General features: G+C 37.8%; 1 protein-coding gene across 1 annotated transcript in view; it reads right to left on the minus strand.

The window, feature by feature from the left end:
* LOC140322823 (complement C3-like) overlaps positions 1-10,736 on the minus strand; it is a 42,637-nt gene extending 31,901 nt beyond the window's left edge. Inside the window, exons 1-9 of the mRNA XM_072399437.1 lie at positions 10,517-10,736; positions 8,728-8,794; positions 8,068-8,154; positions 6,057-6,260; positions 5,327-5,402; positions 3,795-3,954; positions 2,568-2,669; positions 1,449-1,599; positions 502-665 (exon numbers count right to left, since the gene is read on the minus strand). Of these exons, the coding sequence (XP_072255538.1) occupies positions 502-665; positions 1,449-1,599; positions 2,568-2,669; positions 3,795-3,954; positions 5,327-5,402; positions 6,057-6,260; positions 8,068-8,154; positions 8,728-8,794; positions 10,517-10,627 (1,122 nt within the window). The 5' untranslated portion in view covers positions 10,628-10,736. The remainder of the gene's footprint in view (positions 1-501; positions 666-1,448; positions 1,600-2,567; positions 2,670-3,794; positions 3,955-5,326; positions 5,403-6,056; positions 6,261-8,067; positions 8,155-8,727; positions 8,795-10,516) is intronic.
* Positions 10,737-13,625: the final 2,889 nt, after the last annotated feature.

A 13,625-nucleotide genomic window follows, 5' to 3' on the forward strand; every position in this document is an offset into this window, starting at 1 on the left:
GAAAACTGGGTAATTGTGACTTTTTACACTATAATGCTAGCTATACATTGAATTTTCTGTTACTTTTTACCATTTTAACCACAAGATTTGGATGCCTAGTGGTTAGTGCAGTTTTCTCATCCCATCCTGAATGCAATAGTTTTTGTTGACACAGTTAATCAATGCATTGTAGATAGCAAGTCACTGTGACATTCTTAGTGCTTCTGGAATTTAAACTGTTTGACCTTATCTGAATGCTGGCCAAAAGAATACTTAATATATTGTAGCATGCCTAGCATCATTTCAATGTAGAGTATATTTAACTGTTAAATTGTAAAAAATTAAATTCCCAACAAATTTTCTTTTGCAGCCTATTGCATGCTGGAATAATTCAGATACCTTTAATTTGTTATGGTTTCCTCTTTTTAATGTTATCAAATCAAAATGAAACCAAAAAAGCACCATTTGAGGAATACGCAGGTTACAATGTTTGGGGGTGAATTTACAGCCAGCAGCACCTACCTGTGTTGCTCCCCACACTTCCCCATGGAATCTTTGCTCTACAAGCCATCTAACTACCGGTCCACACTTATCATACTCTTTCAGCTCCACAAGAGCAAGGAGGGCATAAGATGTAGCCTCCAGTGACAGATGGTGGGATCCAGGTTCCAACCAGTGATTGTTACCTGGAAAAGAAATTTTAGGGCAATTAGAACAAGAATAAAATAAAATGCTTATTTAGCATTAATTGCACTTTAGCCTACTGGGAAATTTTCAGCTCATGGGCTCCTCTTTATTTAAAAGGGATCAAAAATAAAGGTTCTTTGGCACGTTTGTTTTATTTCCTTTGAAGATTTTCAAATCTCTCTTGGTGTTTACTGCTCTCTATAATCCCATCAAAAAATATATCTCTACTTTCCGTTGGTGATCCACAGGGCATGAATTGAGGGGCAATGTCCAAGGGAGAGAAAGACATTGGTTAAAAGGAAACATTTCAAAGGAGAAGATTAGAGCTTGTGAAGACGGAGGGCTTGGGGGTAGTGAGAAATCTTACCTAATCCTCATGCAGCATTAAAGATTGCATGGGATTTTTTTCTAGATCAGTGATTCTCATCCAGGGTTCCTCCTAATGCTGCTTGGGGTTCCCTGAGCCATGATCAGTTTGTGACTCCCAGATCAGTTTACCTGATACCAATGATCTTTTTGGCTACCCTGTAAGGATGACATTTTCCCCATTGGCCAGCAATGTAAGAGGCATTATTCCTACTGACCACCACACGCTTTTATTGTGAGTAGTGGATATAGAAATTATAGCAGGGGTTCCCTAAGACCTTAAAAACATTTTTAAGGGTTCACTCATGTTAAAAAGCTAAAGGAACACTGCTGTAGATATTTGTGAGAATATTCATGGCCTATTAGAAGGGCCTAGCCTAAAATGGGATCTGGACTCGTAAGCATTGATACTTTACTTGTACAGGCAGACATAAGTTTATTAATGCTCTTCAGTCTTCCAGCTTTGGCCAGGGCATAGGAAGTGATAGCAATGGTATATGGTTTTTTGATATTTTGATACTGCTGCTCGATGTATCCTATGGCTCTGTCAATGGAGCTCCGCAGGTTCTGTAAAAGAAAATAATGGAATAACATAATGTAAAACAAGATGATGTGTATATTTAGTATCTTCTGTCTTTTCTTAAAGTACATCTATCTGCCTTATTACTTTTTCATCTACCCAGCCAACATTTTAACCATCTACTTTCATAGTTACCCATCCATCTACCCAACCCTGCGTACATGCTTTATCCACACATATGCACCAATAGTTTTATTTATCTGCCCTTATAATCCCCTTTTGGTTAACCCACCATTCTATCGTTCCACCCATCTATTTTTTAGTTTTGCTGTCCTTAAACAATTCCAATTATGCCTTTTTTCACCCAGACCTTTATCTCCGTATGATAGACCAACTGTTTTTTTTTTCCAACTCTTTGCCCATCAACCTTAACTTCCCCTTTAACATCATTATCTTCATCTGTCTTTTTTTGTGTTTATGACCTTTCTGGTGAAATATAAAAAAATATAATTTTATGCATTGGTGACAGTTTCTACAAAGACTTAAACGGCCTGATTTAAAAAAGCACTTTTTAATATACTTTTACCAGTAAATTTTGGTGATCCAGCAAACCTGGAATGGATTTCTTTAAAATAATTTGCTATTTACTAGCAAATGTTTTCAATCATTGACCAGATCCATTCATGGTTTGCTGGATGAAAGTATATCCTCTCCAGCCTTGGAGAGCTTTAATACATCAGGCCCACAGTGAAAGAAAATCCCAAAATGTGCGTTGTCAATAGAGTAGGCGTACAGAAGAAGAAGTCTTGAAAGAGTGTTGGATTGTATGGAACCATAAAAAACAAGGTTTTCAACAATGAGAGTTTACATTTTAGATATAGGGGTCAGTTCCTGAACAAAATATAAAGTTTGGATAGACTTCAAGTTATTCACACACAATCAATGAGTGTATTTATTATGACAGTCATAAGTGAACGGGGGAAGGAACATTACAGTAAAGAGATTAACTACTTACATTTACATAACCAGTACAGGTTTTCTCACTTTCCAGCATAGCAATACCAATGAATGCAGTAAGCGTAGAATCTAATTCAACAGCTCCTTTCGTAATACCACCCTGTGCAAAAGAAACATAAAATACAATATTTTGTATTATTATATAATTAAATATTTGAAGTTACATTTGCACATAAAATTAAGCATCATCCCAGTGCTTACTTGTTTAGTGACCTGTAGCTGACCTTTGATCTTGGATACATTGGGCCTGATTTATTGAAGCTATCAAAACTGGAAACAATAAGCTATCATGGGTGAACCTGGATGAGCTAGCAAACTTGATGGAATGAATTTCTTAAAAATAATTTGCTATTAGTTGGCAAATGTGTTTAATCCTAGACCAGGTCCATTTAATGTTTGCTGGATCACCTAGGTTCTCTCTTGATAGTCTATCTTCTCCAGTCTTGGAGAACTTTGATAAATCAAGCCCATAATGTACAAGAAGCAGTAATGATGAGTTTAAAGGGGGTCCAATGTAGACTTGGTTCCCCACAGCCCACAAGAAAATAACAGACATTTATTTCTCACAATTATTGATGGCTTTTTTTCTGCATTATACACCTATTTTCTCCCAGTCACCGGTAGCATCCAGATAAACACTACTGCTGTGAGCATATATCCCCCTTGGATGCCCATGTGCCACTTGTCCTCACTATCAGGTTCACCTGGACTGGAAAGGTAATTGAAGCTACCACCTTGTACATTCATCAGATACGCAATAACATGATAATCAATGTGTTGTAATTTATGTAAGTATATTATCATACCATGAATTTTGTAACGGTCTGTTTAGAACATGTACTGAAATGACAGGTGTACTTTGAACATACAAAACCTTAGGAGAAATTGTAGAGAGATCAGTAGCTGGGTACCAATGATAGAAACATTTATGCAAAGGGTACCCAGCTGCTTCTCAAATTGTCCAAGAATAACATATGTAGCTGATGGTATATCCTAGATGTTGTACGATGAACAAATACAATAAAATACAGATCACTGGTGGCTAAAATACATCTGCATTTAAAATAGTATACATAAGCAAACAGTTTAACATGTTTCTTCACACTTCATGCTCTTTCTGTTTAAAGTACAAAAGCTGCCACAACTACAGATTTCATGTATGCTCACAAAATAGCAATTGTAATATACACAAAAGAGTACATATGCATATGTAAAAGTTACATACCACCATCTCCTGAAGGTATACTGGGTAATTTTCCTCAAATAAACCATCTGGTTTCTGCTTCTCCAATACAAGCCATTTTACAGAGTCGCACAGTACACTTTTCTCAATGTTGATGAACTCATTAGCTAAAGCAAAAATTTTCACAACATACCCAGTGAGCCTGTGGAAGACAAGTCAAATCAATAGTAGCAAATCAGAGACCGCAAGAGAGGACTCATATCCTAGTGGGTTGAGTCACATTAAGTAGACAAGTAAACATAATAAGCACATGTGAAGTCAGGTTAAGTAGGGGAGGGGACAGAATAAGCACAGGTGGAGTCATGTTGAGCAGGGGAGGGGACAAAATAAGCACAGACAGAGTCACTTTAAGATGGAGGAGATAACTAAGCAAATAGGGAGTAAAATTAGGCAGGTAAGAGGATAAAAATAGGCACAGATGTAGAAACAAATAATCTGAGGTATTCCAGTTATGCAATTAGATCATTTTTTTTTGTATGCTTGGCAAATTTAGGTAAATGTAACACTAAAAGGTATTTATTAAACTCGAGAACATAGTACTTTCCCTGACTTTAGGGTCTTGCTACAAAACTTTGTCATAAGGATAAGCATATTTGTTTTAATCTTTTGTGTATTTTTTAAATATCATTGGACTAAGCATGTTATTTATATGAACTAAGCCTGATTCATTTCAATCTAGAAGCACAAAACCTGGCAGGGTTGACCAGCTACCTTCGGCTGTGAGATGCTCGCTGAGAGATGTCACTGTCCTGTAATTCCTGGTACCTATGCACTTATTGGCTGTGTTCTCAAGTCTCCAAAAGAGGTACAACAGGATAAGAATTGTATCATCTCATATTCTAACTTTTTGCACTTTCATGTATAGAGTGTAATTTACCCTACCTGAACTAATTACTATCGATAAAAGCTACAAAACTGCAATGATGAGGTTAAAGAGCACCTGCCTGTTCTCTATTGTATTGGCATACAGGAAGGGTATCAGGCTTTAGGAATATCAGATGTCTTTATCCTCCTCTGGGCCCTTTGGTTTTATCATCTGATGCAATTTGGACCCTAGTAGTAGAATAATGGACACAGATAGCAATAAAAACATCTTATGGAAATGCTAAAACCTGGTTAAGGTTTTTATTTGTTGCCTCCCAATTTTTTGTGCTCACATAAAGTGAGGGACTTTCTTTACAGGGTCAATGACAGCAATAAAAACCTTCAATGGCTGTAAAACCACGTTCACCCACAAGCTCCACGTAGAACCAGTCTAACTGACTGCTCAGATGCTCACACTAAAAGTTGTTTATTTCAAGCATAAAAAGGCTGTGGGGATCAGGACAAGTAACCATAAGCCCAAGTAGGAGGATTTGCTGGTGTTACACTGGGGGTTTTTGGAACTGCAAGCAATAAAAACTTGGCAGGGGCTTGTAGTAACTCTTTCACACTCTTTCTTCACACAGTTTAGCTGGCTTTCAAGCTTAAACTAAAATATACGATGCAAAAGTACAGTGAATTGTCTCTATTACCATGTGCTTGATGGAGTATGAATCCATGCACCATAGGATGCATCTGCTTTTCGGTATGTCAACTGTTTGGTTAAACCTGTTTCCAAAAAAATAAGTGAAAAAGAAAATAATCAATAAACATGATACAATCAAGTGTGGCATAAAGCAAAGTTTATTGCATTGTTTGCACTGCAGTTTTTTATTAATGAAAAAAATTCCAACAACTATGTACAGGTATACCACATCCCAAAGCATATATTATAAACAAATTATATATTGTTGATATTGCTCTCCATGAGGCAAAAGTATTTCAACCAGAGTTTTTATTTTACTATAGTATTTTTAATATATTTAAATAATGCTGGGGAAACAATATATGAAAAAAAGTTGCAGAAAAAAAAAATAGAAAAGATAGAAATGGACTGAAGTTTCCATAGTACATTTACATATTCTGTCTTTAGTGTTCCATTTTTTTTTACATTTTCTAATTTAGTAAAACTTTGACCTTTTTCAAAATCATTGGCTTAAGTGTCATCTTTTAGGACAAGGTTAGGTTATGGGACACTATGGCAATGGGTAAACACATGGGTACTTCAATCATTTGCTATTACCTGCCAAATGTTTTGCCAACTGTTTTTAATCCATACAAGGCTTACTGGATCACCCAAGTTTACCCATGATGAGTTTTAAAGGGGACCTTGTAGACCTAATAGACCTTGTTCCCCGCAGCCCACATGAAAATTCCACTCACCATTATTCATGTGCTGGATGGCTTCTGATCTGCGGTGTACACCTACTTTCTCCCAGTCACCGGTAGAATCCAGATAATGAGCTGCAATTACGGTGGGAGTCATGCTCATCATGTTCTGTTCTCCACAACCATCTGGATGTCTGATCAGGTGATTCAGATTGGCTCCGTCAATAGATTTCTCCACCAGTTGGCTAATTTCTGTCCCTGTGAAATGCAAATATTTGAGTTAAAGCTAATCTCTGGGAATGAGACCTTTACCCCAGGAATCATTTACCCCAGTATCATTAGGTTAATAAAATAAGGCACCAGGATTTGGTCAAGCTGAAATTTTACTGGATTGTAGTTAATGACAAAGTGATCTGTATGCTTGCAAACAAAACAGCTTTATTTCCCAGAACCTGGGACCCTTGGATTCACTATTTTGGGTAACCTAGTATTCAACCACAAGTGAAAACCTTCTCCCTTTTCTCTTTTTTTTCTTCTGTTTGTTGTTTTCTCCATAGTAAATCTGCAGCCTCTCTTCTTGCTCACAATCTACATTCCTCTCGTTTATAGTTTATTTGGAAAATGCCTCAACCCATGGGCCATTTAGATGTTATATTATATCAAGCTTGTTCATTGATGATCTCTGTTATGGGTTATCATCTATATTTGTTGTATATATGGATCTTTTGGATGAACAATTGACATAAGGGGATATCTATGGCATTCCATATGGTTCCATATGGGCAAAAAGTTCACTTCCTGTTCTCTGTTCAGTATTTTGTTGTTTTTTCTCCATTTTATGCAAATAAGTCAGTAATGTTTTTTGTTTTGTTTTTTTTTTATTTTGTCTAGACCTATGTACCTTTACTTTTTTTTAAATGTTAATAACAATTAGTGAAAGTAAAACCCAGCAAAACAAACTGGGCTATCTTAGAAAAGGAAGGGATAGATGTAAACAATATCAGCCCTTCTGTAAGTCATGGAAGTGCCTTGGGATGAATTGTCATTCTTTTCTGATCCTTATTGTTCCCTGGGGAATTTTTGGCCACAAGCAAATATTTATTCCACTGATCAATACAGCCACCAAAAACCAGAAGTTCCAGGTTCATTTGAGCTGTGTATGAACAATAACGAGCCAATATCAATATCTACCCTTTGCTGCACTCTGCATTATTACTCAACACCTCGACCTGCATTTTATGGCCCAAATATAAATTGAAGACCCCATGATAATAAAGTGGACCCAAATGTAGTGGGACACAGGAGTTATATCTTAACCCACCTGGCCAATTGAAATGGCAGAAGATCCTGATCCCGGGCGAAGACAGGGGAAGATGGTGGCACCCACAATAAAGCATGGACAGGTGAGTGTAAAAAAAAAATGAGATCAGGCAGATAAATGTATTGTATTGCAGTAGGAGCATCACCTGTCAATTCTGCAATAAAGACCTGGTGGTATTTAGTTTTTCACTTTAGTTCCACTTTAAGCCTGTTGTGCTTCTAAACTTAGTGCTAAGGAGAGATGTCCATGAATAGAGGAGAGCAGATCATGTGACCTTGAAAAGTAATGTGGCCAACAGGCATTTGTTAGGTTCAACCATGAACTTTCTTCAGGGGGCAGGGACAGCTTTAGATAAAATTGGACCCTGGGCATAAATGAAAGGGGGTCTTAAAAGAACAGGATTCCAGCTCCATGCACATCTTGCAATTAAGTCAGTTAGATCCTTGAAGAAGGGGGAGCATTGGGCAATTTTCCTAAACCCCACCCTCCTCCACTAAAATTGTGACCCTTTAAACTTTGGAAGGGATGAAGGGGTTGTAATATCTTTTTCTCGGCTTCCCATCTACCAGCAATGTTGTGAAGGGTGATGATGAGGCATACTGTGTTCTGGAATTGAAATTTTTCTGCATGTAAATGACTATTAGCATTAGGCCCCCCCAACACTGTTCATAGATCTTTTGTTCCTCCAAGAGTGCAGCTCAATTTTGTTTTTCCCTATACAAAATTTGCTTACAGAACACTTACCCTGGACAGTAACAATGGTTTCAATTGGTGTATTTGGAACAATATTTTTGGAATCCACGGCTTTGACCAGCTCCTCCTGTACTCCAGCTGCAAAATATTAACAATATGAAACATTGAACAATTCAACATCAACTTATCAACTCAACAATGCAGCTTGTGATTCATTGTTTTATGGTAACACCTCCCCAAATCACTGGTTTCCATGTTCATGTGCAAGAAGGAGGATCAGAAAATGAATATTCACCAAATCTCCTTTTTAGTCTTTATGAAGTCCCTGGGGGTAACTGAAGTGTTATATGAATTAATAATTCAATGTAAAAAAACAGTTACCCCCCAAGTATTTACTTTGAATTTCTTAGCTTGCTTAGAGTGTGAGGTTAATGTAACGGAGGTTATGTTCAAAAGTTGTATATAAAATCACAGTACACCTGATCAAGTACAAGAACGGTTGGTTTTCTATACAATCTTGAAAACCACAGCTAACTATTTCTTTCTTTGCTGTCCATGCCCCACTGGAAAGATTTTTCTACACTTTTTGTGTAAAATAAGGATAAATTCAAGAAGACAGTAATTGCATTCCTATGATATTCTATTCTCACATGGATGTTGTATTATAAATAACAAATGAAGATGGAACATATTTTATTTATATTTACAGACCTCTTCCTCTTTCTTTTGGATCCAAAACAACATTTTTTAGGGTCTGCACAACCCGTCTTCCTTCCGGCTATAACAAAACACATAAAGAATACACAAAAGTTATTAGAAAGTGTCATTAATATACAAAAAAAAGTAGATTCATATTTGCTTTTTGTCTTAATGATTGTAAGGTACATACCCCACCAGCAATCCCACGTCGTCCTGGCTCGTGGCGAGCCAGGGATTGGGGGCAGCCTAAAGGAGACTGCTGCAGCAGGCAGCGCAGCCAGGGCTGCAGCTGCTCTGCTCCCAGCATGTCTCCTCTCTCTGGCGGGGGGATCTGTCCCAGCCAAACTACTGTTCAGTCAAATGGCATCCCCAGCATCCCTGCAGATGTGCACAGTGCTGCACACGTTCACAGCATTCCTGCGGGGGTGCTCAGCACAGCATGGCCAGTGGGTCCTGCAGTAAGAGGCGCACACTACTATGCGCGCCTCTCATACCCCCTCAAAGGAAGAGGCAGCCAGCTGCCTCGCCGCGGGCCGGGGCATGTTTAGTTTGAATTTACTTTGGCCAAACCAGGTGGCGCAATGTGATTGGGCACTATTTAATGAGACCCTGTGATTTTCACCCTTGCCCATTTTAGACTCTGTGTTACAGTGCGCTTGGGTGCATTCTTCTGTTGGATTTCCATGTTAACCTCTGTTTTCTTCCCTCATGTCTTGTTAACAGCTCATACTTATTACCCAAATCAACCTGGTCTAATTACTGACTTTTGCATGAATTCTGCCTGCCCTGACTTCGGATTGTCCCTGACTACACCTTCTGCCTCATCCTGTACCTCATCCTGTACCTAGATTACCCAATAAAGGTTGTTGAAAATACTTCCTGGAGTTGGTTGTGATTTGTGTGCCCAGGCGCATTAAAATGATACATTCATTCATGGAGCTTTTCTAAAAATATGTTTTAAATGTTATGATTCCCATAACTACCTATAACTATCCTTTGCAAATAACTGCATCATTTTCATGTCTGTGGCTACAATTCATGCTTCTTTCAAAGTATCTTCTTTTGTAGCCACTCCTTTGTGCAGTGTGAACATCCCCATTCATAATACACAGTGCAGTGAATTATAGGACATTTTTTTTGTAGGCACCACCAACAGCTTCCACACAGTGGGCCTGATTTATTAAAGCTCTCCAAGGCTGGAAAGGATGCACTTTCATCAGTGAAGCTGGCTGATCCAGCAAACCTGGTACATAATTGAAAACATTTGCTAACAAACAGCTAATTACTTTTAGGAAATCTATTACAGGTTTGCTGGATCACCGAGCTTCACTGATGAAAGTGTATTCTCTACATTCTTGGAGAAGTTTATTAAATCAGGGCTAGTGTCTCTTTAATTGTGGGACAATGGTACAGCACAATGTCTCCAATATGATTGCGTTGCCATCCTTGCAACAGCAAGAACCACTGTGATCTACAACACACCTAGTAACTAGGGTAAGGGTAGGGGGTGTTGGCAGACATGGGCAAACCACAGCCAACTGTTCCCCACTCACCATCATATGCATTGGACTACGACAAGCCGGCACATCAGTCAAAATGTCTATTGGTTATTGGAAGCTGTAGTTTATAAAGTTTATAAAGGCTTTAAGAAAAGATATATTGGCATTGATTAAGTCTACCCACCAATGTGATTTGGGCAAAGGGAGCACAGATCTAAACTTACAGCAACCAGGAATAGTTTTATTAGGCAATAAGTTAAAGAAAACTATGGCAAAACAGCAGTGGTGCAATTTGTTCTTACCACGACATTCAGCTTCTTTCTTACACCATCTGCAACGAACTGCCCGGCAGCCTTCACTTCCACATCATGAAGACCCAAGGTCAATGGTACAACGATAAAGGGCATAGCCATAGATGATGAAGCTTTTACAGTCACAAATTGCCGATATTTACTCTTGGCATTGGAGAGACTGCAGTAATTCTCATTGTATGTCCATTCCACACGTACCTATATCACATAAAAATATAAATTCAAACAACACGTGAACTTAACATAACCCCTAAAAACCACTCTGCAAATTTCTTGCATTTTTTGCATTTGAAAGCTTATGAAGAGAAGTATATTTATGACCAGTTTTAATGGCAATTCATTCAATGAAAGTGCCTAATTATTTGTTTAATGTGAATTAGGCAAGGTTCCAGAATTAGGTCAAGAAATACAAAAATTGCTGAATGTTGTAAATGTTGACCCTCCTACCAACTACATTTTTTTTTTACCATTGACTTTCATACTTTGCAGAGGCAAGAATGTAGCCCTGCTTCTCATGCAGACTGTTAGAAGGCTGCTGAGATGTATATATATATATATATATATATATATATATATATATATAAATGCAAAGAAAATATTAAAGGCTCCATGGAAAGAGACTATTAATAGGTTTGGATAGGTTTCCTAAAAAAGAAACCAGGTTCTATAGGGCCTTGGAGCCAGCCAAGGGAGTGAAACGATGGATTCCCTGGCCCAAGCCTGATTTGGCCTTTATTCACCTGCACTCAGGTGCAAGTGGGAGATGATCAGCCAGAGGGTTTCAGGCTAAGAAGGCAGCCTAAGGGATCTGGGAAAGGAGCCAGAATCTGTTCCAGACTGCAGGAAAAGGGGACAGAGCTCCACAAAAGCCAGTGGGCAAACAAGACCGAACCTGTGAGTGAACAGTGGTGGGATAGTGTGTGTTAGAAAGAGAGGGCATGCAGTGAGGTAGCCAGATGCCCAGCTGGGCTACTGTTTATTATTTTGACTTTGAAGTTGTGGAGTGTGCTGTAACATTAGGCTAAGGAAATAAATACTGCTGGTTTTTTGGACATTTGGAGTCTGCTGCCTCTTACCATCCCATTGCCATGAGCAAGCCCCTGTGATATACTACAATATATAAATATATATATATATATATATATATATATATATATATATATTTATTTATTTATATAATCTATATAAATATATTTTTTTTTCTAATAAGCTCTAAAAGACTTTAGTTGACAAAAAAATAAAAACAATCTATGCAATCTAAAAAAGGAATTAGAAGATTACACTAAAGCTTATTATAATCAATAATAAAAAAGAACAATTTATCTCCCCTCCCTGCCTGCTCTGTTCAAATTATCTCTAAATAAAATGGGTTCATTTGCAATAGTAAAAGTTATTGGCAGTATTTTCTCCAGAATTTTTTTTTTGAGATGGCTTGGAAGTAACTGTAGTTGTGTGGCAGCCCTTGTATTGTTACCAAGCTTTTCAGTAACCACCCAAAACCAGCTGGATGGTTGATGAAACACTCCGGGTGGTGAAACACGGTATTGTAATTTAAGGAAATCCCTAAAGGATAACAATATAATAAAAAGACCATATTACCATTATAATTGTAACATAGCAGCTAAAATCTGCACAGTTCACATCTGTTTACATCTGAATCACATACCATCATTCTGGGGATGACACAATTTAAAGGGAGATATTCTATAGTCCTCTATATAGTCCTCTATACAAATACTTTTCTGATATGATACAAGCATGGAAGGAGTAAAAGTTGAAAGTTCTGTGTTATCTATCCTTAGTTATCTTCAGTTACCGTATCCTCCTGCCTCCGCTGCCTCTGGGGAGACGCTACAAGTAGCTTCTGCCCGAGTGGCTTCATAGAGAATGAATAATGGTGCCAGTGAGCAACACATTACTACTCACTGCTGCCTGCTGCCTGTAGACAAGATGGTGCAAGTGACCAAGCGGCAAGGTGCCAGATGCCAGGACCCATGTGGGATCAATTGATCCCAAGGCAGGTCTTAACCTTTCCCTATTCTTTTATCATTGCAGTGCAAGTTGCTGTCCCATGACAAGAATGCAGCCAGAGCAGTTGGAAATCCTAAACCACACACATGGTTCAGGTCAAGGAAGCATGAGAACTGGAGCATGAGCACAAGGTGGCAGCTTTGGCACTGTAAAAATATCAGTCAACCATACCTTCCATATCTTTGTGCATTATTGCCTATTAGGGCTTACCCTGCTTTTATGCAGGAAATGCATGCCAGTCAAGTACCACTCCTATTCATTCCATGTGCTTAGTTCATCAGTTTTAATGGGAAAGAAAAACTATATGGAACCATTCACACCTATGCATGTGTGGTACCATGTGTGCCATAATCCCCATGAAACAGTGTAAATTTGACATTTTGATTGATAAACAATACATAATAAATACACTTTTTCATACATTATTTATTATAAGGGTACAAAAGGATAATTGATACATATACTATATCACTTATCCTTTAGTGCATTTATTATGCATATGACTATTATGTATTGTTTATCAATCAGAGTTGAAGCATGTATTTTCTACCATCAGTGGATTCTAATCTAATCCTTTATTGTCTTTTATAGTCCCAAGAGTTGGCGTTTATTTAAAAAAATCCCCTGAGGAAGCCCTTTGAGGGCGAAACGAGTTTTAAACACACAGCAACATCTCTTCTTCCTAAACTTATCAATGAGTGGGGCTTTCTAAATAAGAAACAACCACTAAGTATTTGTTTTTATGTATGGGAATCATGTAACTACGTTATTTTTCACCCTTTTAATCGATATCTTGAATTTAATAAAGTGTATTTTTTATCTTAAATTAGTTATGGTATTACATTGGTGCCTAAAAAGAGCCTTCCTTCCTCTTTTCTTCCTTTCTTCTGATAGATGATTAGAATCGGCACAGGAAAATATAGGCCTACTGGATTCCTGGCAAGATCAAAAGGTATTTTTTGCACTTGTTGAACAGAAAACTGTGTAACAACATATAAGCAAATATGAGAACTGTGTTGTTTGAGATTACATACATTTTAACTATTTACTTGCTTGCAGCAATATATTA

Source organism: Pyxicephalus adspersus, chromosome 2 (assembly GCF_032062135.1).
Source record: "Pyxicephalus adspersus chromosome 2, UCB_Pads_2.0, whole genome shotgun sequence".
In the NCBI taxonomy this organism is placed as follows: Eukaryota; Metazoa; Chordata; class Amphibia; order Anura; family Pyxicephalidae; genus Pyxicephalus; species Pyxicephalus adspersus.